The sequence below is a fragment of the Catharus ustulatus genome, chromosome 2 (assembly GCF_009819885.2).
Source record: "Catharus ustulatus isolate bCatUst1 chromosome 2, bCatUst1.pri.v2, whole genome shotgun sequence".
Classification (NCBI taxonomy): Eukaryota; Metazoa; Chordata; class Aves; order Passeriformes; family Turdidae; genus Catharus; species Catharus ustulatus.
In genome coordinates this window covers 108,945,211-108,965,367 of record NC_046222.1, presented here as the reverse complement: position 1 = coordinate 108,965,367, position 20,157 = coordinate 108,945,211, and the positions used below count along the sequence as shown (strand labels likewise).

The following is a 20,157-nucleotide window of genomic DNA, read 5'->3' as shown; positions in this document are numbered from 1 at the left end:
GCATGTCCCGCCCCGCCTGCGGAGCGGCGCCGGGAATGCTAAGGCGGGGCGGATCCTGGGGGTGCTTGAGTAAATGCAACTTGGAAATCCTTGTGTGGAAAACACAGCGAGTCTGAGCTTGTAAATAATAATAGTATTGTGTATACAATGTTTTCATGGCCATATAATACACACCCACCCGTTGTGCACTATATATACTATAGACTACGTATATGGATATATATATACACAAACGCACAGCAGCAGCAGCGCTACGCCCCGGTGAGATAAGAGCTCCGGGCAGGACTTTGTGCCGTGCCTGTCAGCAGAGCGGTGCGGATCCCTGCGTGCTCCCCGCAGCACGTGTGGCGGCAGGGCACGTCCCAGAGCTTCCAGTCTGTTCTCCCGCTGTCCGCACTGCTGAGGCTCTGGAGCGTCAGGCGGGGCTGCCTGCACGGCCGAGCGGCGGAACAACGAACGTAGCAGGGATAGTTGGGGCAGGTGGTGGAGCACCCTGTGTTCCCTGTGTGTTTTGGTCAGCACAGTGCTCTCTGCTTTGTGTGCTTGCTTCGCCCAGATGGGCACTGAGGACTCAGAAGGTGTTCAGCAGTGTCATGCTTTGATTAAAACAATCCAGTATATAAGGATGAGCAGCAGCATTTTTTGCACAGATTCATTACCAAATACGGTTTGTTGGTGACAGTTGCAAGAAGCTGGTAAGCAGTGAAAGAAGAGGCTGGGACCCAAAGGCACTTTGATCAGTAAGATTTTTGTCACTGGCTGTTTTGAACACAGGGTCCAAACACCTGTGAGTTGGTGTTTGTGTACTAATTATTGTAGACTTAGTAGAAACAAATTCAAGAACTGGTATATATGGTGTGAGAAGATAATTTTTGTCTCTTGCTGCGCTGGGGTGCAGGAGAAGCTTTTAGTTGTGCTCCCATCTCTGCCTTTTGACAGCAAGATGACCTTGGGCAAGTCACTTTGGCTTCCAGTGCCTGCCTTGATTTCCTTGTTTATAAGATGAGGATGCTGATAACAGCTTCCATTAAGGGATACATGGAGCCTCTGAGAGTCAGAGCTCAGACATGCCCCATGAAAGTCTTGATGATATAAATATTTAACAATGGTAAAAAGAGTAAGTAAATGGTAATACAGGGGTTCATACTGGTGACCCAGAATTTTGTAATTGCTATTTAAAGCAATAGGATAAGTGTTCATGACTGTATATTGGTATTTCCACTAAGGGCTCAATGTCAAGAAGAATTCAGAGGTGGGGAAAGCAGGTAAGTAAGTTTTCTTCTTTGTGTGGAAAGCAAGTCACAAACTAGCATCAAGGCAGAGGATCAGTGGTATCTCAAGATATCAGAGAGATGCTCAAGGCACATTTCCAGATTTTTTTTCCCTGTAATTACAGTCTTTCTGGTTTTGTCCCTGCAATAGATTGAAAATGTTGCGTATAGCTGGGTGAAGAGATGCAGTGCTTACTTGGGCAAGTTGGGAAGGCTGTCTTTGGGCCATGTGCAACTGTGTCTTTCTTGGGAGCACAAAGTCTGTGGCTGTATGGGCTTGGGCGCTGCTGCTTCACTGCTGCTGGTGCTTTGTTAGTGCCTCTCGGGAAGGAGCCAGGGAGGTGGGTTTTAGCCATGGCTTTGCATAGGAACAGCCTGGCAGAAGAACCAGAAGGTGTTTAAAACGCTTCTGAGGTGTCTCTGCTCAGCAGGGGAGTGATGTGTGTCTGTGACCCTGCACCTCACATCCCCAGCTGCGGGAATGCAGCCTTGGCACATCAGCTGCTGTGCTCTGACAGAGGGCAGGGCCATGCTCACTCTGTGGGGTGCAGCAAGGGCAGCGGGGAGCGTGCACAGAGCGCTGGTCTTTGATCAGATGTTTAATACACCAGGAGCCAGGTTTCTCAGTTGCAGCAATTGATCTTGTGCCCATTCCAATCCCTCTAAATCAGTGGGATTTTAGAGGCAATTTTAAATGCAGGATATCTGCAGATGTGTTCAAAGGACAGGTGCAACTGCGCCAGGGCTGACAGTTTTCTGTGTGTGGCACCTTGCAGGATCAGGTCAGTAGCAAACCTTTTCTGTTTTGCAGAAGTTGCATTGTCCTTGTCAGTTCCTGTAGCATGCACAGTGATAGTTACCATCCTGTTAAAGGTTGTAAAAGGAGGATTAGACCAGACTACTGGCTCCTGTCTGTGGGGGGCCTGCCTTCTGTTGCATGTACCCCTAGGGACAGGGGTCAGAGGGATGCTTTGGTGCTGAAGCAGAGCAGACATTGAAAAGCCACCAGAAGGATGTTCTCAGCTGCTTATTACACCTGTTAAATTGAATGACATAAGAAAAAAATGCGAATATTGAGATCAGGAAATAGTAAAACTTAACATCTCTGTACATTTTAAGTATTGCTATGGTACTATAAGTGAAAAGCATATGGACCTGATAAGGAAAGCTCATACCTTTATGGGTAACCCCAGCTGTGTTACAGACTCGCAAGAATCATCAAGTCCAACTACTGATCCTGGACAGGACTGCCCCAAGACTCACACGCATCATGTTACGTCTGGTTTCACAAGCAAATCTACAAGATTTGCTAGAGCTGACCTCAGTTTCACCTGACAGGTCAATGAGACAATCTGTTTAATTTGCACCTTTCAGAAAGATGCTAAATTACTCATTTGCTGTTCTTGTTAGAACCCCACTGGGTTTGTGTCCATCCTACTGAAGTTCTTATGACACCTGCTGTCCTGTAGGAACTGGTGTGTTTTGTGGTTTGGGATGTTGGAGGGCCTTTTTGTCTCCAGACTGACAGATAGATTTAAAAATAGGTTTGGGTGTGATACAACAGTTTAAAGTCTTAGTCCAGCAATCAGCTTTCTATTGCAGTGCTCTCAGCTGGCAGCCAGTGGTGCTGATAAAATTCTTTGCTCTGTGGATCTTACATGCAGTGTGATTTGCAGGATGAGACCTGCTAGTCTAATTAGCCATCATTGCATAAATGGAATGCTTGAATTACTAGCTAAGCTAAAATCCCTTTGACATCAGTGGGATTAAGTGCACTCTGTTTCTGGGGGTTCTTTATTACCTTGTAAGCGCTGTAGTTTTCACATAGTGTCAGCAGGTAACAGAAGAAAGTAATTGTAGTTTTTATGAGAAGACACTTCAAAAAACTGAAACAAAACCACTTAAAATATTAGTATATTACATTGCTCTGCTAACATTCTGGATGTGCATGAGGAAAAACATTAATGTGTTGTCAGTCCATGAGAGCCAGCACCAGTGCACCCCAAAAGCTGGGCCCAACTTGTAGAGGAATCAAAGGTGGTGAAATGGTGATAGCTGCCTGTAGATATGTTTAATACAACCTATTGAGGTAGGCAAATTCCTCCCTGGGAGCTGAATAGGCTTTTAAAGTCTTGGATGGTCCATTTCTCTGGGATTTCCATGTGGTACAAAAAGACTTTTTGATTTTTCAACTGACAGCTAGCCCAGCATGGAGAGTAGGGAAAAATAAACCAAAATGGTAATTTCTCAGACCGCAGAGTGATCGCTATCAGGCCAGGGCTGTGGGTGAGTAGACATTTGCTGTCCTGTGTTGGAGGGAGGGAAACAAAATGTCCTCTACAAATGTTGGGAATATGTGATCTGCCTTTTGAGACACTGGGTTTTGTCATGTGGGCACAGTGCTGAACTGGGACTTCTGTTACTCCTTGTTGGACTTTTCAAGATCAAAAAGAAGTTTTTTAAGCTGTTTGCATTCATATGTGCTAGTTTTCTTGTCAAATAGGTGAGTAGGGGTCCTTCAGCTGTTACTTGTTTTGTGAAGACTTTGCTGTGGTGGGGCTGTTGCAGCAGAACTTCATTTCTACTCTGAGTGAGCCACTCAGCATTGCTGTATTAAACCATAACAATAGGGCTGACTGTGCTGGGTCATGTCTGTCTCCCCTGTGCTGCTCAGGGTCACATGCAGAGACCAGGAAATTGTAACTAAAGCCCCTCCCCCTCAAATCAACTTTTTAAAAAATAATGAGTTGAGTTTCTCTCCTCAGTGTGTGGGAGAAATGAAAAATTGGTGGATGTATACTTTTAAATTTTACTTTTGTAAAAGTAGTCTTTACTATTGTAATCTTTGCCCTTTGTCACACCAACCCCACCAACTGGTCTTCATTCACTGAAATTTTCTGTAAAGGCTTGATTTGATTGAAAGTTCTATTGAACTTCTGCTTCTTTGTCTCATTTTTTTTGTTAGTCAAGAATGTACACCCAAGAAAGTCTAAAAAAAATTAAGGATAGTGAAGTGATGAGAATTAATGATGCAGTGTAAAATTTAATGGAGTATTTAGGATGCAGGAGATTACTCATTGCTCTGCTTTTCAGACAGTGCTGCCTTTCAACACCTTCAGAATTTTTTTCCTCCAAAGGAGGGTATAAAAAGGTTTTGCATTCATTTAGCTATCATAAACCCAGTGGGCAGATATCTAGAAATACTTCTTTAATCTCCTAGAGGATCACTAGTGGTTTTTTTACTTTCGCAAGAGTATGCCACAGACCAGTTACATAGAGAAGCATATATCCCACACTCAATTTCTAGTGCGAACTCAGTACCTTCTTTTCCTCATAAATATGTAAAATTTAAATTTCCATTTCCTTGATGTGTTCTGAATTTCACTCGGTGACTTAGCTACTAATCCTGCATAGATGAAGATGTCCAGCTGGATGCTGTAAACTTACAACCTGAAGTGTTCAAATAAATTTTGCATTTCACTTGTGTGAGTTTGGGAGAGAACGATGTGATCTCACTTCTGTTGTGAAATCACGAGCAACCGCAGTGTGCACTTGGCATGAAATCATCTTTAGTTTGTTACCCTTAAATACAGACAGAAGTGATGCTTCTTAAAAGATGAGACTGAGCTGGTAATGTTTTTCCTTTGTTCCTTGTGCCCTGGATAGAACCCAGTGACAGGGCTGCTTTCAGCCGGGGTGGACCATAAGGATGCCTGGGTCCGAGACAACATCTACAGCATCCTGGCCGTGTGGGGGCTGGGAATGGCGTATCGGAAGAACGCCGACCGGGATGAGGATAAAGCCAAAGCCTACGAGCTCGAGCAGGTGCGTCAAGGCTCGGCATAAACCAGTTCCACTCTTTGGGTTTTCTTACTGTAGTGTTTTTGGAGAGTGCATTCACACTGCTCCTGTGTCTGGGATCTGGCAGGGTTTTCCCATCTTGGAGTACATGTCTTGTTCCAAAGACAGCAACATCCATGTAGTGTGTGGTGTACAGTATCCCTGGTAACCTTCTGGCAAGGAGGATTTGAAGAACTGGATGGTAGAGAGGCTAACATCTGAATTTAACTACAAGCAAAAGAAAAATGTGTAGAAGCCAAACTTCCATCAGTTGACTGATTGTTGAAAATTAGACTTCTGAGAGATTTTGTACTCCAATTTAGAAGCCTCTCTGTGATTGAACCTTGACGTCCCTTATGAATGTGTTATGGAGCAGCCTAGGCTGTTTGGATCTTGCAGCAATTTATCTGTTATCTCTTTTCCCATAAAGAGAAGCATGCCATTTAAAGTAGAAGTCTTTGAAATGTGCACAGGGGTTGTACATGGTGTGTAGGTGTGTTTGATCATAGCAGAGAAGGTAACAGTCTCCAGACTGATAAGATCTGTGCTGGAGAATTGGAAGGGGACATAATTCACACAGTTAAATACTAAAATCTGCAGCTGGGAATGTGAGTATCAGAAATGACAGGGTAGACAGACGTGGGTTAAATGGGAAGTGAGAGACTGTTGGTGTCCTGATGTTGTTTTGGAGTCACTAGATAATTTTTTTGTTCGAACCAGGGAGGTCCATGGTGACAGTTGTATAATCATATTTTGAGGCTATATTTTTGGGGTGAAAAGGTGGGGTTGATTATTTATTTAATGCACAGTCTTGTACTTCTCTGCATTCACATTTACAGCCCTTTCTCTGCCAGTCATTTGATTTTTGTTGTACTGTATAAAGAGTAGAAGAAGCTTTACAGGTTTTGCAGTCATGTCAATCTCTTGAAGTCACCTACCAATGTTCCCTAGATCTGTCACGCAAAAAATTATTAGTATTAATTTTCTTACAAGACATAGCATTCTTCTTACTTCCTTTAGCTGGCTAGAAGGACCACAAAGAGTTGTTCTATTGTTTAGAGAGGACCTTTGTGAAAAGAATTCTTCTAGATAGGGATGAAGAAATAAAATCTGATTAGCATATTAAAAAAAAAAGCATGCAAAACATTTTTGGCAAATACACATTATTTTTCCCCTTGGGCAGGACATTAATAGAGGGTGTGAACTTAGCCATTTTTGGATGTTGTTTGTAAGAGCTGATGAGGCTGAAATTATCACTGCCTGTTTTGTTCCTGCAGAATGTTGTGAAGCTGATGCGGGGACTCTTGCAGTGCATGATGAGACAGGTAATGCCATAGGATTGAGCTGAATTAGTAGATGTTGTATGTACAAAGCATTTCATTGAAGCGTGTAGTTCTTGTGTCTTCTGTGGAGTCACTTATTTTGTGTGTGTGCAGATGATGGTGTGGGGAGTCTTCTTAAAACTCTTGAGCAAAATACTGACCTTTTGAGGTAACATTTTGAGATAGTGCTTGTAGCAAATTAGAGTTTTGCCTTTGCAAACTGATTTTCACCAAGATGCATGCCTGTAGTTTAGATCTGAACTCAACAAGGTAATTTAATCATACTCTTTCCTGTGGAGATGTGGATTTAACTGGAGTCTAAAGTCAGAGTAGTGTTTAAGCCCTCTGATCAATCAAAACTGAGTGAGGTAACAGGATTAAGACCTCAAGATTCTCCTCACCTAAGAAAAGTTGTTAATTTTGAAGTAATTTGGAGAATTTCTTCCAAAATGTTCCAGATTTGAGATTTGTGGTGTTTTCTAGGTAGATAAGGTAGAGAAATTCAAACGCACTCAGAGTACCAAAGACTGCCTCCATGCCAAGTATAACTCTGCAACTTGTGCCACCGTGGTTGGCGATGACCAGTGGGGGCATCTACAAGTGGATGCAACTTCCCTCTACCTGCTCTTCTTGGCACAGATGACTGCATCAGGTAAGCAGAAGATATTTTTGCCTTTTGTTGCAACCTTTTCTATTCCAGCTTTTATTTTAAAAGGACAAAACCCAGTAACCAGCTTCAAAGATCTTTATATAATTATTACAGTAAATTCACGAATACAAGCCGCACTGATTATAAGCCGCATCTCTGGGTCTTGGCAAACATTTCGGTTTTTGTCCATAGATAAGCCGCACTCGAATATAAGCCGCTTTGTTGTTCGCAGCGAGGACCCGCGTGCAATTAGTAACAGAACCGCGGGAGGGCGGGGTTTACTGGCTGAGCTAAGGCTGTGCAGGCTCGGCCCGCTAGGGGCCGCTGACGGGGCCAGGTGGCCCAGCCCGGTGCTGCAGCTCGGGGCCGGCCGCCACTGCCACTGGGCTCGGTCACCCCGGGTCGGCGCTGCCCCGCGGTGGCAGGCAGGGACGGAGCTTCCCCCGCTCCTACGGCAGTGGCGGCGGGCGGGGACGGAGCTTTCCCGCGCCCGTGGCGCCGGCGGCGGGCAGGGACGGAGTTTCCCCGCTCCTGCCGCGGCGGCGGCGGGCGGGGACAAAGCACCCCGTCGGCTCCCCGAGCCACGGCAATGGCTGCACAGGGCTCCCGTCGGCTCCCCGAGCCACAGCAATGGCTTGCGCGGGGCTCCCGTCGGCTCCCCGGGCCACAGCAATGGCGGCGCGGGCTTCTCCCCCCCTCCCCGGGCCGCAGCAATGGCGGCGCGGGCTTCCCCCCCTCTCCCTGGGCCGCGGTAGGGGCGGCCCGGGTCCCCCCTCTCCTCCCCGAGCTGCAGCAATGGCGGTGCCCCCCCACCCCCGTCTCTCCCCTGGGCTGTGGCAGAGGAGGAAAGAGAGCTCTCCCGCCTCTCTCCCCGCCCCCCGTGCTGCCTACAGGGAGCCAGGCTCCACCCGCGGTGCAACAGAGTAGCGATTTGTAACAATCGCAAAATGCCGACTTTGCAGCTGCTCGGCTCAGCACTCTGGCAGGCACTTCTGAGGTTGTATTAGCCGCTCCTGATTATTAGCCGCATTTCCGGTTTAGGAGCAAAATCTTAGTCAAATTGGTGCGGCTTGTATTCGTGAAATTACTGTACTCAGAAGCAAGTCATGTTTCTCTGGAAAAGAGATATACTTTACTTGGAATTTCATGTTTATAGTAACTGGCAGTGTCTATGCCCTTAATCAAGGCATCGTATGAGATATTTAGAGTCATGTCAGAGAAGTCTCATGTTTAAAGACTTCATGGGATACAACCACATTTGTCAGGTGCACTTGTGCCATCAGTGTTTTTTCTCTTACTGGTGCTGTTTCATCTTCTGTTCTTCATCGTACTCCTCCTGTGAGGATAAGGATCCGCTTCCTTACATGCTTTTCTGCCCTTGAAACCCCTTGCAACTGATCCCTTCAGGCTTCTGGTCATCTTGAAAATTCCTGGATAGAGCACTAAGCAGGCAGAGGGCTGGGGAACTGCAGGAATTGGTATGCACTGCTCTGGGGAGCCAGAAGTGACTCAGGTGCCTCTGCTTTATACCCATGGTCTGAGTGTCACCCTCACTGAGGTAGTTTTTGGTTGGTGATTGAAACAATCTGTAGTGGTGGGGTTTGAATTATTTTTTCATTATCAAAATATTGGTCAGTAGCAAGTATTGAGGCTTGCTGCCTGACCTTTGGAAATCAGTTTGAGTTTTTCCTTTGATTTCAGTGAGCAGGGGTTGGTAGCAATTAAACAAAAGCATGAAACTCACTGAAGAGTAGCTGTTGCCGTTCTGATGCAATGTAATTATTCTCTTTCCTTCTTTTGGTCAGGGCTACGTATTATCTTCACCCTTGATGAAGTTACCTTTATCCAGAATCTTGTTTTTTACATAGAAGCTGCCTACAAAGTTGCTGTAAGTAGTTATTTATATGTAAATCATCTGAACACTGCTCAAGCGTGGGTGGAAAATTATTTATTGCTGGAGAAGTATAATAGGGGCTTGTTTTTTCCATGAGAAGATATCAGAACCTGTCAGTGCTTTACATTGTGAGCAGCATCTTTGGAGCTGTTGGGAGGGCTGTGGAGGATTTACTGCTGTGTGGGTGAGGTATACTTGTTCTATCATAATAATAGGGGGTTTTATTGATAATTAATATTATTTCCTGATGTGTAAGTCTTGTGGGCCTTTATAGAAAGGACAGGTTGTTATCAAACCAAGTTCAAGGGACATGAGGATAAGCATGCACAGGAAGAGGGATAAAGGGCTTTTTGTGTTCTGTGAACGCAGTGATTCATGACTTTGTACGTGGTCCTGCTGGGGTGTATTTTTATGTGCTGCTTTTCACACATGAGAAGGGTCTCTTGAGACTTGGAGCCCCCCTTTTATTTAATAATAAACTAATTTCATGTAGGGATGCCCCTTTTTTTTTTAATAATAAACTAATTTCATGTAGGGATGGGGATTTGTTGTGGGACAGAACATTGCTTTTGTATATAATCATGCCATTTTTTTCTTGATGATGTTCTAGGATTATGGAATTTGGGAACGTGGTGACAAGACAAACCAAGGAATCCCTGAACTGAATGCGAGCTCCGTAGGGATGGCCAAAGTGAGAATGTCTTCTTGACATCTCCTTCGTGGCTGCTGTGTTGTGCTTAAGGCCTCTGACAAACCTGATGGCTTCCTTTGTATGGTCTTCTTGGCCACTGCAATAATTAGCTGATTGTATAAGAATTTTTGTTTAGGTATGAGTATTTTTTAGTGTAAAATCTGAGATAATGACTCTCATTGAAGGACTTCAGCACAGTTGTTCCAGGAATTGCAAGAAGGGTACCAGATTAATTGAACCATGAATCTGACAGATTCAGTGAGGTGAGGTCTTATAAAGTGGCCTCTGGTTTTCTTTCCCTCCTCCTTAATTCTTCAGCCTCAGTGTCATCTGTGATGTTATCATGGTAAGATTAGCTAAGATACAAATTATAAAAAACAGCAGAATATCAGTTTAAGAAATTTTCTACAGGTAGTTTAGAGAGAAAAATAAATGAAGATATACTTAAGAGAAAATGGCTATTTTTGATTCCCTCATAGCATAAGATCGCAGAGATACTGAATGAAGCTCAGAAGACCATAAATGTAAATGTGCAATTGACAACTACCTCATTACATGGTGTCTGAGAGACAGACAGAAGACAAATATTGTTAAGGTCAAAGGTGTATTTGCCTTTCAGCAGCATTTGTTAGATCTTGTGTGCACTGCAAGAGGGAGAGACTGGTGATCCTGGCCCCACACTGATAAAGGGGGCTGTTTTTGAATATAGGACAGGACAAGCGTTTTTTACTAAGTATGTTAATATTTAGATGATGTCTCAGTGGAAACCCAGCTCCCAGTTTTTTTGCATTGCCTTTGAATTGTAGGAAGGATCACCAGTACGTCAATCCTCTATCCTACTACTTGAAAACCAGAAATAGTTACTTTTTCTAAAATATTGCCAAGCTTCCCTTTAAGGATGAAAAGAATGTCAGTGGGGCAAACTGCTGTCTTATGTAATTTCCTTCAGAGATTAAGCACAGGTGCTAGGGTGTATACTTGGTTTAAAAGATATTTATTGATTTTAGATTGTGGTTTGGTTTTCTTTGAAGGCTGCTTTGGAAGCCATTGATGAACTAGATCTTTTTGGAGCTCATGGAGGACACAAGTCAGTGATTCATGTTCTTCCGGATGAAGTGGAACACTGTCAGGTAAAAATTAGTCTGCTCTTTGCTTTGCTAGGGGAAAGCCTAACACCCTTTGTTTTTAAATGAAGTGTTGATTAACTAAGCCAAGAATGTATCATAGTAAGGACGTCTTAAGGCTAAGCTGCTTATTCTGTTCCTAGTAGATCATGTGAAATTGAATAGTGTAAAGCATTCTCAGTCTAACTCAGTTAAAAATAACTGCACAGACTTCTCTGTCAGTTTGCAAACAGTGTAGTCTCATTTGCACATGACATAGATTTTTTGAAGTAGGAAAATTGTTTTACATCCCTCTCTCCTGTTCTTGTTTTGCTCAGTCTATTCTGTACTCCATGTTGCCAAGGGCATCCACATCAAAGGAGATAGATGCTGGCCTTCTGTCTATTATTTCTTACCCAGCTTTTGCAGTGGAGGATGTAAACCTTGTTAATGTCACCAAGAGTGAAATCATATCCAAATTGCAGGTAAGGATTGATTTTATTTTTGTTTTCCAAAGACAGGAGTAGAACCTCTTTCTAAACCAAAAATCCTAATTAAACAAGGGTTGCCAGACTTGGTTCATCTGTACATGAAGAGAGAGAGGAAGATCCCTAAGTGACCAGTAATAATCAGCACATACTTTTATGCTGACATTAGTCTGAAGAAGTGCATGGGAAATGTTCTACAATGTTGTCTGTTTTTACAGGGCCGTTATGGCTGCTGTCGCTTTCTCCGCGATGGTTACAAGACACCCAGAGAGGTATTTATGATGTATATTTTCAGTAAGACCATGGGAAGAATTTTATCTTGTCTTTATAGACGTATTTTGTTTTATTTACATGAAGGGGTGAAGTTCTCCACCACTGCTAAGACTTCTTAGTGGATTTGGGGGTAACCCACATATCCACCCTGGAAAGGACATATTTGAGGGGAGACTAAGGGTTTATAAAACAGTTATTGAGGACAGAACTTAATTCATAATTCTGTAGATATACTTATGGTGTCTAAAATGAAATGGTATCTCTGAAACATCCCAAAATATCTTTGAAGTGAGAGAGAGCCAAAATCATTTGGGAGACACTTAGGTCCTGAGACTGAGAGGAATCAATTTGTCTGGAGTACCATTAAATGAGTTTGAGAGTGGCAAAGTCAAGAGACTGCATGGAAGCTATTTCTGGTGGGTTTATTTATTTCTGTGTTTTAATTTGTATAAAATAGGCTACCATTATGATTGGAATGTAAGTTACTTATTTAGCACTGTGACTGAATGAGTGTGGTTGAATTTTTTAGGATCCAAGCAGGCTGCACTATGATCCTGCTGAGCTCAAGCTCTTTGAGAATATTGAATGTGAGTGGCCAGTATTCTGGACATACTTCCTAATTGATGGAATATTTAATGAGGACAAAATTCAGGTGAGGAAAGAAGAAATTGCTTTCAAATTGCAAAACCATTTGCCCACAGTATTTTGTAACGTTGTTCTGTGTTTGTTTTGGGTATTATTTGGATATTCCACCCCAATATCTTCAGTCTTCAGCCAATTTCTGCTTGCTGGGGAGTTCATGGCGTGGTAGAGAGGCAGGAGGGTTGTGCACACTGGGGCCTGGTTGCCTTCTCCCTAGCAGGTTGAGTGGCTCTGTTAGCTGGGTGTAAAACTGGGCTGAATAGGGTTTATTTCCCTGGTTTTGTCTTATCACCAACCTTGATGTTCCTTTCACAATTACTTCAGGATGAGACAAGCTTCTTTTTCCCCAACCTCTCTGACTTGGCTGCTGAGAACAAGATTTGTAGTACTTTCAGTCTTTTTCTGCTTTGGTATTTGCTTATGTGGGGCAATTTCATTTTCACTAATTCCCTAAATCACTTCATGCCATTACTACCAGACATCCAGTGGTCAGTGGAACTAAACTGATTGAAGCCGTCCAAAGGTTAGGGTCGCACCTGGGCAGTGTTGGTGAGTTAAAGAGCAGCAAGGAGCCAGGACTAAATTCATTCGTACCAGAACTTCTGCAGATTGGTAGCTTGAAAGAAATTAAGAATACATGTAAAATTGCCTAGTATGCAAAGGGATGAGAGATTGCTAAACTTCTTTAAAAATTAAAATGTTATCAGAAAAAAATCAGAGAATTTCATACCCAAGAGCCCTCTTTCTGTATCAGATGTTGTAAATCAGGTGAAATTCCTCCTGACACTAGACACATGAAATGTTTTCCTGAACACAGTGAAAGTGTTCAGGTGAGGAGAGAAATGGCATTATTTTGTGAGGGGGAAAATCAGAAAGTTTACTGAAACTTCAGTACCACCAATAAAATACCACTAGCAATCTCTAGACCTTAGTTGGATTATCTGGGACAGTATGTACCTGGTTGTTTTTTTTTTTTGGCATGCAGATAGACTGTCAGGGCATGGTCAGGGCAATTGCTCCCAGTTTCCACTGTTTAAACATAGCTGAATGAGTCACTGAAACGCTCAGGTGAATGTCTAGTCCCCAGTTACCGGTGCAAAAAAATCATTTTGCTAGAAAAATAAGCACCCTCAGGACTCAAAAAAGTCCTCAAAGGAGTGGGACAGGATACTGGAAATGTCAGTGTATGTGAACCTGTGGGTACTTACTGTGAGTGACCCACTGTACTACAGAATAGCATAAAAAAGGGTTTCTGAGGCAGGTGCTGGTAGTTCTTGAAGAGTTTCCCTCAAAGTAAAAACTTGTAATGGATAGTTAATAAATGGAACTGGAAAGGAATCTAGTAAAAAGAAAATGTATTACATGTTCTTATCTGTCTGCTATTCTTATTCCTAATAGGTTGTCTAATATCACAAGAACAAAAGGGTTTGCTGTTCAGTGAACTTGGATATTTTAAAATATATTTTAAACTCTATTTTAACCTTTTCTTGTGACAAAATTTTAATCAAATCAGTGAAAAGAAACTGATTTCCCAGTCCTACAAAGCAGAATTCAGTAAACCATAGACAAAATTCATGACATACAGCTAATAATTTATACACCTTACACTCTGATCAATACTGACAGTCTGATGTGTGTGTCAATGCACTGTCATCCATTAAAAACTCCATGTAGGATCTATTCCAGTGACTTCCCAATAGGAATATATTGGAAGTTTTGTACAGCAGCAATGTGTTACAGATTAAAGACAAATGTTCATTTTTCTCATAACACTGAAATGCTGGAACAGTCTCTGATAATTTGAGTTCTTCCATCAGTGAGTTACGACTCCTCCACTCCTTTTTTCTTTTTTAAATATATAATTTTCAGTAAAAAAGTACAGTAATTTCATGATTATAAGCCGCACCATTTTGACTAAAATTTTGGTCCAAACCCGAAGAGCGGCTTATAATCAGGTGTGGCTTATATATGATGAGATTCAGAAATTTGCTAACCCGGAAGTGCGAGCCCGCACGGCCCCGAGCCGATCTGAGCCCACACGGCCCCGACAGGGGAAAAAGCGGGGCCAATCTGAGTCTGCACAGCCCAGGTGGTGGGATGGAGGGGCCAATCTGAGCCTGCACAGCCCAGGTGGTGGGATGGAGGGGCCAATCTGAGCCTGCACAGCCCAGGCGGTGGGATGGAGGGGCCAATCTGAGCCTGCACAGCCCAGGTGGTGGGATGGAGGGGCCAATCTGAGCCTGCACGGCCCCAGCGAAGGCGGTGGCAGGGCCGATCCGAGCCTGCACAGCCTCGAGCCGAGCCAGTAAATTCCGCAATCCCACGATTCTGTTACTATTTAGCAACTTTGTGAAAGTTGCACATGGATCCTGGCTGCGAACAAAAGTGTAGCTTATAATCCGGTGCGGCTTGTATATGGAGGAAAAACAAAACGTTGCTGATACCCCAGAAGTGCGGCTTATAATCTATGCGGCTTGTAATCATGAAATTACTGTACTGTTCAAAAATACTTTATTGTTTCAGTTATGTTGACTGTAATGTGATGTCTCATGCTCTTTTAAAAATAATTCCAGGTACAAGAGTACAGAGAGGCTCTGGAAGGAATACTTATTAGAGAGAAGAATGGATTAGTGCTAATGCCTGAACTGTACGCAGTCCCTCCAGAAAAGGTATTGTGAAAATGCAGCATCCATTTCAGAATGCAAATAGAGAGAGTGAGAGGAATGTCAGTCTTACATTTTTCCTGTGTCTGATAAATCTCAACCAACAATAAAAAAGACTATTGCACATTAGTTTAAAAAGTAAGAGACCTCTCACAGCTCCTGCTGGGAAATGGTGAACTTTAGGCTTCCAAATGGTCACATTTTTCACTTGTAGATTTGAGTATCTGTGGAAATATTACAGCAGGTCTAAAATTTTACATCCTTAGAGCAAGACATGTATTTAAGAAGTGTTGATACTGACTTGGGAAATGAGGCTCAAAGAAGAAATAAAACACAGACTGTCCTGCCTGTCTAGTCCATTGGTTGTGCTGCCCTTTTCCAGAGCATGTATGGGAGGCAGGTTTCAAAAGGATCAGGGCTTGGTCTGGGATTTTTGTTTGGTTTGTTTGGGTATTGTACCCCACCTTGCCTCTTACTGTTTATCTCATTCTCCCATTGTGACAGAAAAATTCAGATGAGCTTATGTGCTCTTCCATGCTATTTGCCTTTGTATCCCTCCTTGCCAACAACTTCTCCCACTCCAGACTTCAGCACTCACTCACTAAGGGTATGGAGCCTCCTGGGTTGGTCTGAGTTGCTCAGCCGACAGCTGATGCCTTGCTCGCAGATCTGAGGTGGAAACTGAATTGCCTTCCTAGTGGGAACAAGTGTGTAAGAGTCCAGAGCCTTCTTGTGAATTTTGATATGATAATGATCTGGAAAACATGCCACATAAACAGGGTAGATTTTTGTCTGTCTGTAAAACAAATGTGAAATAGCTGCCTGAAGATGTGATCTGGGAGGGTTTTTGCCCTGTCCTCAATAGATCTGTATACTGCAAAACTAAGGCTGGTTTTCTAAATTAGTGAGTCTACCCTCAATTTTTCAATTGACCATCATTGCTAATGCAGGAAAGGTGGAATAATCTTAATATTGGAAAGTACCTTTGCTTCAGAAAGCTACATAGACATCAGTGAAGTTAAAGTGTGATCTTGGAACGGGTTGGAAAGCAGACACTGAATTATCTATGAGCAGCCTAGAGGGAAGGCAGCAAAGGCACAGTGAGAAGAAAGTGGAAGAACTCATTTCAAAGCTGTAATTGCATGCAGAGTCTCCATTCATCCTCCAGCTTTGAAGGGTGAGAAAAGGTACAAAAAGGAAGTATAGTTCTTGTCCCGGAAAAGGTGTAGCCTTATAAGTGAACCCACAACATCTACACGAGTAGTAACGGCAGGCTTGAGAGGGTTGGTGTTAAACTGTATGTCTGCAAATACTCACATGTAATTGATTGTTCTTCACAGCTTTAGGGTAATTTTTCTTGCTTATGTATTTGTCTTCAGGTGGATGAGGAGTATGAAAATCCTCACTCAGTGGATCGTGTCCCAGTGGGAAAGTTGCCACATCTCTGGGGCCAATCATTGTATGTCCTAAGCTGCCTGTTAGCAGAGGTAATTATTTCTTGCATAGTAGATAAACTTGTATTTCATTTTGTTTGAGGTGGCTTGGGCTTTAAGTACAGTTTGGTTGACAGGTAGAGGACAGTGGGTTTTCCAGTAGAAACACGCACATGAACCATGAAAGGCCGACTCTCAGATTTCAGGACCTTGTTTTTATTTTTTTTAATGTAGTTATGCAATTGTCTATTTCTAATCAAGCTGAGTAAGTTGTCACAGGGTCTGGATATATGGTTGGAATAGAGGAGTATGCCCAGGCTGACCTGGCTGTTCCAGAGCCAGGATTTTGGGCCATTTCAGCTTTACTAGGCTATTCCTTGCTCTATGGCGTTATGTATCTACTAGTCAGACACAGTAAAGTCAGACTAGTTATAAGAAGCACAATAACAAAAGAAATCACTTTCCTGGTAAAATTATGTCAGTTGCTGTAACTCTGAAATAGGAATTCTGAATGTGTCAGTCACAACCATTTTCTTTTTATTCCAAAAAATATTGCAACCTTTATTTTTTTTAATGTGCTACTATATGGACAGAGTAAATAGACCAGGCTGAAAAATGTGAAAACTGGTTAGTATTTATTCTCTATGTCAGAAGCCTTTTGGTTAAATTGTTTGTTTCCATACTTTTTTCTTTGTTTTGCATTTGTTCTAGGGATTTCTTGCTGCAGGTGAAATTGATCCCTTAAGCAGGAGATTTTCCACTGGATTTAAACCTGATGTTGTGGTACAAGGTGAGGGAATTTTGTGAACGTTCTGTGTGAATTGAATCATGTGGTGGCAAAGTCCCTGTGTACAGGAGAGATGAAAGATGTGTTTAAAAATAATGTGGAGTTTTTTTTGCATGAGACATAGATGCTTGGATGACACTATTAGAAGGAGAAAGAGTTTGTTTGCCTAGCTACCTTTTTTCCAGGAGGGAAGATCAGGTTTAAGACATTTTTTTAAAATATATATTTGTTAAAATTTTAAGAATTGTCTGGTATTGAAGAGTGGCAAACTTAGTCTTGTAGTGAAAAGGAAAATCTTGTCAACTTCTAGAAAGAAGAAGCAGGACTGAGGGAGACCAGGGTAATCAGGTTTCATGTAGCTCCTTTCAGAGGAACCAGAGTACACTGAATGCTGAGGATCCCTGTACACAGAGGTGAGGCATACAGCACTACCAGCTTTTGGCTGCTGCAGGAAGTGGCCTCTGTAGTTTGTGCAAGGACAGCCAAAACCAGAAAGAAAGTAGAGAGCAGACACCAGCAGATCAGGTCTTAAAGACTTTTCTGGGGCCTGAACTGCTCTAAAAGAGCAACCAGCTCATTTATCAGGAGCAACCTTTGTCAAGGATCCTGTGACCTGGGCTGGTGCTTGTTTACCCCCTGTTGTTGCCTCATGGGAATAGCATTTTATTATTCTCAAATGCTTCACTGCCAGTAGAAATAGAAGTGTTTGCTTATTTTTAGCGTTCTTTTGCAAGTATTCACAATGCAAAGAAGAATACTTCATTATTAGTCCCAAATCAATAAGCCATTTATCATGGGCAAAAGAGATAAATTCTGGGCCTGGATTGTAAGTTCCTCTCATTAGGGAATTTTCTTTTCTCCCTACCTCTGCCATTTTGTGTCCTCTGAAACATTTATTGCTGTACAAGTGATAGTACCTGCTCCCCAGTGACTTGGCTGCATTGCTATAATGTGCTGTGTTAAAATAACAAAGTTTTTCAAATCATGTTTCCCTTTGTTCTACTGGGGGAAAGCCCTAAAAGACTCTGCTAAAAGAGACTGTGTGATCCAAACTAGCGGCAGTCAAAGAAATCAGGAACAACTGATGAAGTCCCCAAGAACCTGCTTTAACCTCAGCAGCTCTGACCCTTCTTTGAGCAGAATGTTTCAATAGAGACCTCAGAGGACTCTTCTGACCTTTCTGAACACCACTGTTGTCCATATTGGACAGGAATGGCAAAAAATACTGAGAAACAGAATTAAAATCTGTCAGTTGCCATATTGCAATCCCTTTTGATTCATGAATCCATGAATTGAGAAAAAAATGAAGCCTTTGTGCCTTTTTAGTTAACTAAATGCATTTGTTGAGAGGTTACAGTAGAAACAGTCAGTTAAAAAGAGTAGAACATTGTGTTTTACTTGTGTTTTTGTTTTCTGTTACACAGTAACTGTTTTGGCAGAATCTAATCAAATTAAGAATCTCTTGCAAGACCGTGGAATCAATGTTCAGAGCATTGCTGATATCCATCCACTCAGAGTGCAGCCAGCTCGCATCCTCAGCAACCTCTACACCATGCTGGGTAAGTATTTCAATATGGAAGCCTCTCTACTGCCAGGCAAGGTATTTTTTTAGGAAGCTTAACCAACTTAGAACTTCTGTCTTAAATGAGGGACTCGAACAGAGGGAAAAAATTACCTCATTAGAAATGGTGGCAAAAATACAAGTTTCCCTGTGGCTTTGGAGTTAGACAAACCTGACTCTTCTTATGTCCTCCAAAAATTACTTCCACAGAGAAACTGGTTTTTGAAAAAATGCCTGGAAAAACACAGAAGAAAAAATCAAATCTTTTTCCTTTGAGAAGTCATTTGAGTCTGGAAACTGGGCAGTATGATTTTTATCTTCCCAGCAGGTTGTCTGGGAAATTTTCTGCTCCAAATCAGGGAAACTGTGCTGCTATCAGAGCATCTCTGGGCTGTCGGGTTCCTGCTAAAGTTCCTTCCAACCCAGAGCTGAGATAAGTTGCTGAAGTTCTCTGCCTCTGTTGAAAACCCAGAAACCTTTAGGGCTTTTCTAAACAGAGGACTTTAAATTTTGAATTCCTCAGCAGTGGCTCTCAAATCCTGTTTTCCTCAGAGCCTGAACTGACTTAAATAAATGCCCCAAATCTCTGACTGGTTCTAGTTATTAAATCTTTTCATAACTGGTTCTTGATAATCCTTGCTGGTATTGTTTGGGTCTTGGTGGAAAGTGTGTTACAGGTATTCCTAATTTAACTTAGAAGTTTTACTTCTTCAGGCATGCCAGCAACTCATGACTCAAAATTGTGGATACTGCTGTAAAGTAAAATTGAGGTGGGGTAACTCAGCACTGGTAGATTCCTTTGCTGTGTGGTCAAGGGGAGCTGTATCCTGCTTCCCTCAGTCTGGAGCATGTTCCTATGGCAATTTGCTTACAGATAATGCTGAGGCTGCTCATGGGGTGAACATTCCTTATTGTGGTTTTTCTTTTTAAGGTTTGTTTTTTTTGTTTTAACAGGGAGCTTTTTTTGAAATCATTCAGAGTAATGGGCCTTCAGATAAATTTTAGAAAGTATGCCTTTTACACAAGAAATTGTATATGTTCCTTCTGCAAAAGAAATTGTCAATATTCCTTCTCGCTCTTCATCTCAAAGTTCTTTAAAAAAATGAAACCTTTTCAGGGCTTTGTTGAGGCTTACATTTATTTTACTATAATTCATAATAGCTTTCACTAGTGGGGTGTGAGTAGGATGATTTGATACATTGCTTTTAATAGTGACTATTTTGGGAATGTTCACAGTAGTATTTTTCAGACACATGGTTGTTTGGTCCTTACTCCTTGTGAGAAAGATTCAGGTCAGCTCCTGGCTGCTGGTGCAAAGGCTGTAGTATGGATCATTTGCTGATAAGCTCTACTGATAAAAGTGAAGTTTATTAAAGCCTGATGAAAATCTGTCATTGTATTTGGATGTACTTTGTGTGTTGATTTAGCCTGCAGGTGTGAGTTTTTAAGGTGCTATATTAGAAAACACTGGAATTTCTGGGTTATGTTGATGGCCTTGTTTTTGTAATGTCACCTCTCCTGCCCTTCGTGGTGGGGATGC

The 20,157-nt window shown here is 42.3% G+C and overlaps 1 protein-coding gene across 1 annotated transcript in view; it reads left to right on the top strand.

Annotated features, from left to right (window-relative positions):
* Positions 1-20,157, top strand: part of PHKA2 (phosphorylase kinase regulatory subunit alpha 2) — a 42,179-nt gene that overhangs the window by 303 nt on the left and 21,719 nt on the right. The window contains exons 2-14 of the mRNA XM_033052436.1: positions 4,938-5,096; positions 6,389-6,436; positions 6,917-7,085; positions 8,888-8,970; positions 9,587-9,667; positions 10,699-10,797; positions 11,109-11,255; positions 11,477-11,530; positions 12,061-12,183; positions 14,747-14,842; positions 16,216-16,323; positions 16,981-17,059; positions 18,481-18,615. Of these exons, the coding sequence (XP_032908327.1) occupies positions 4,938-5,096; positions 6,389-6,436; positions 6,917-7,085; positions 8,888-8,970; positions 9,587-9,667; positions 10,699-10,797; positions 11,109-11,255; positions 11,477-11,530; positions 12,061-12,183; positions 14,747-14,842; positions 16,216-16,323; positions 16,981-17,059; positions 18,481-18,615 (1,381 nt within the window). The remainder of the gene's footprint in view (positions 1-4,937; positions 5,097-6,388; positions 6,437-6,916; positions 7,086-8,887; positions 8,971-9,586; positions 9,668-10,698; positions 10,798-11,108; positions 11,256-11,476; positions 11,531-12,060; positions 12,184-14,746; positions 14,843-16,215; positions 16,324-16,980; positions 17,060-18,480; positions 18,616-20,157) is intronic.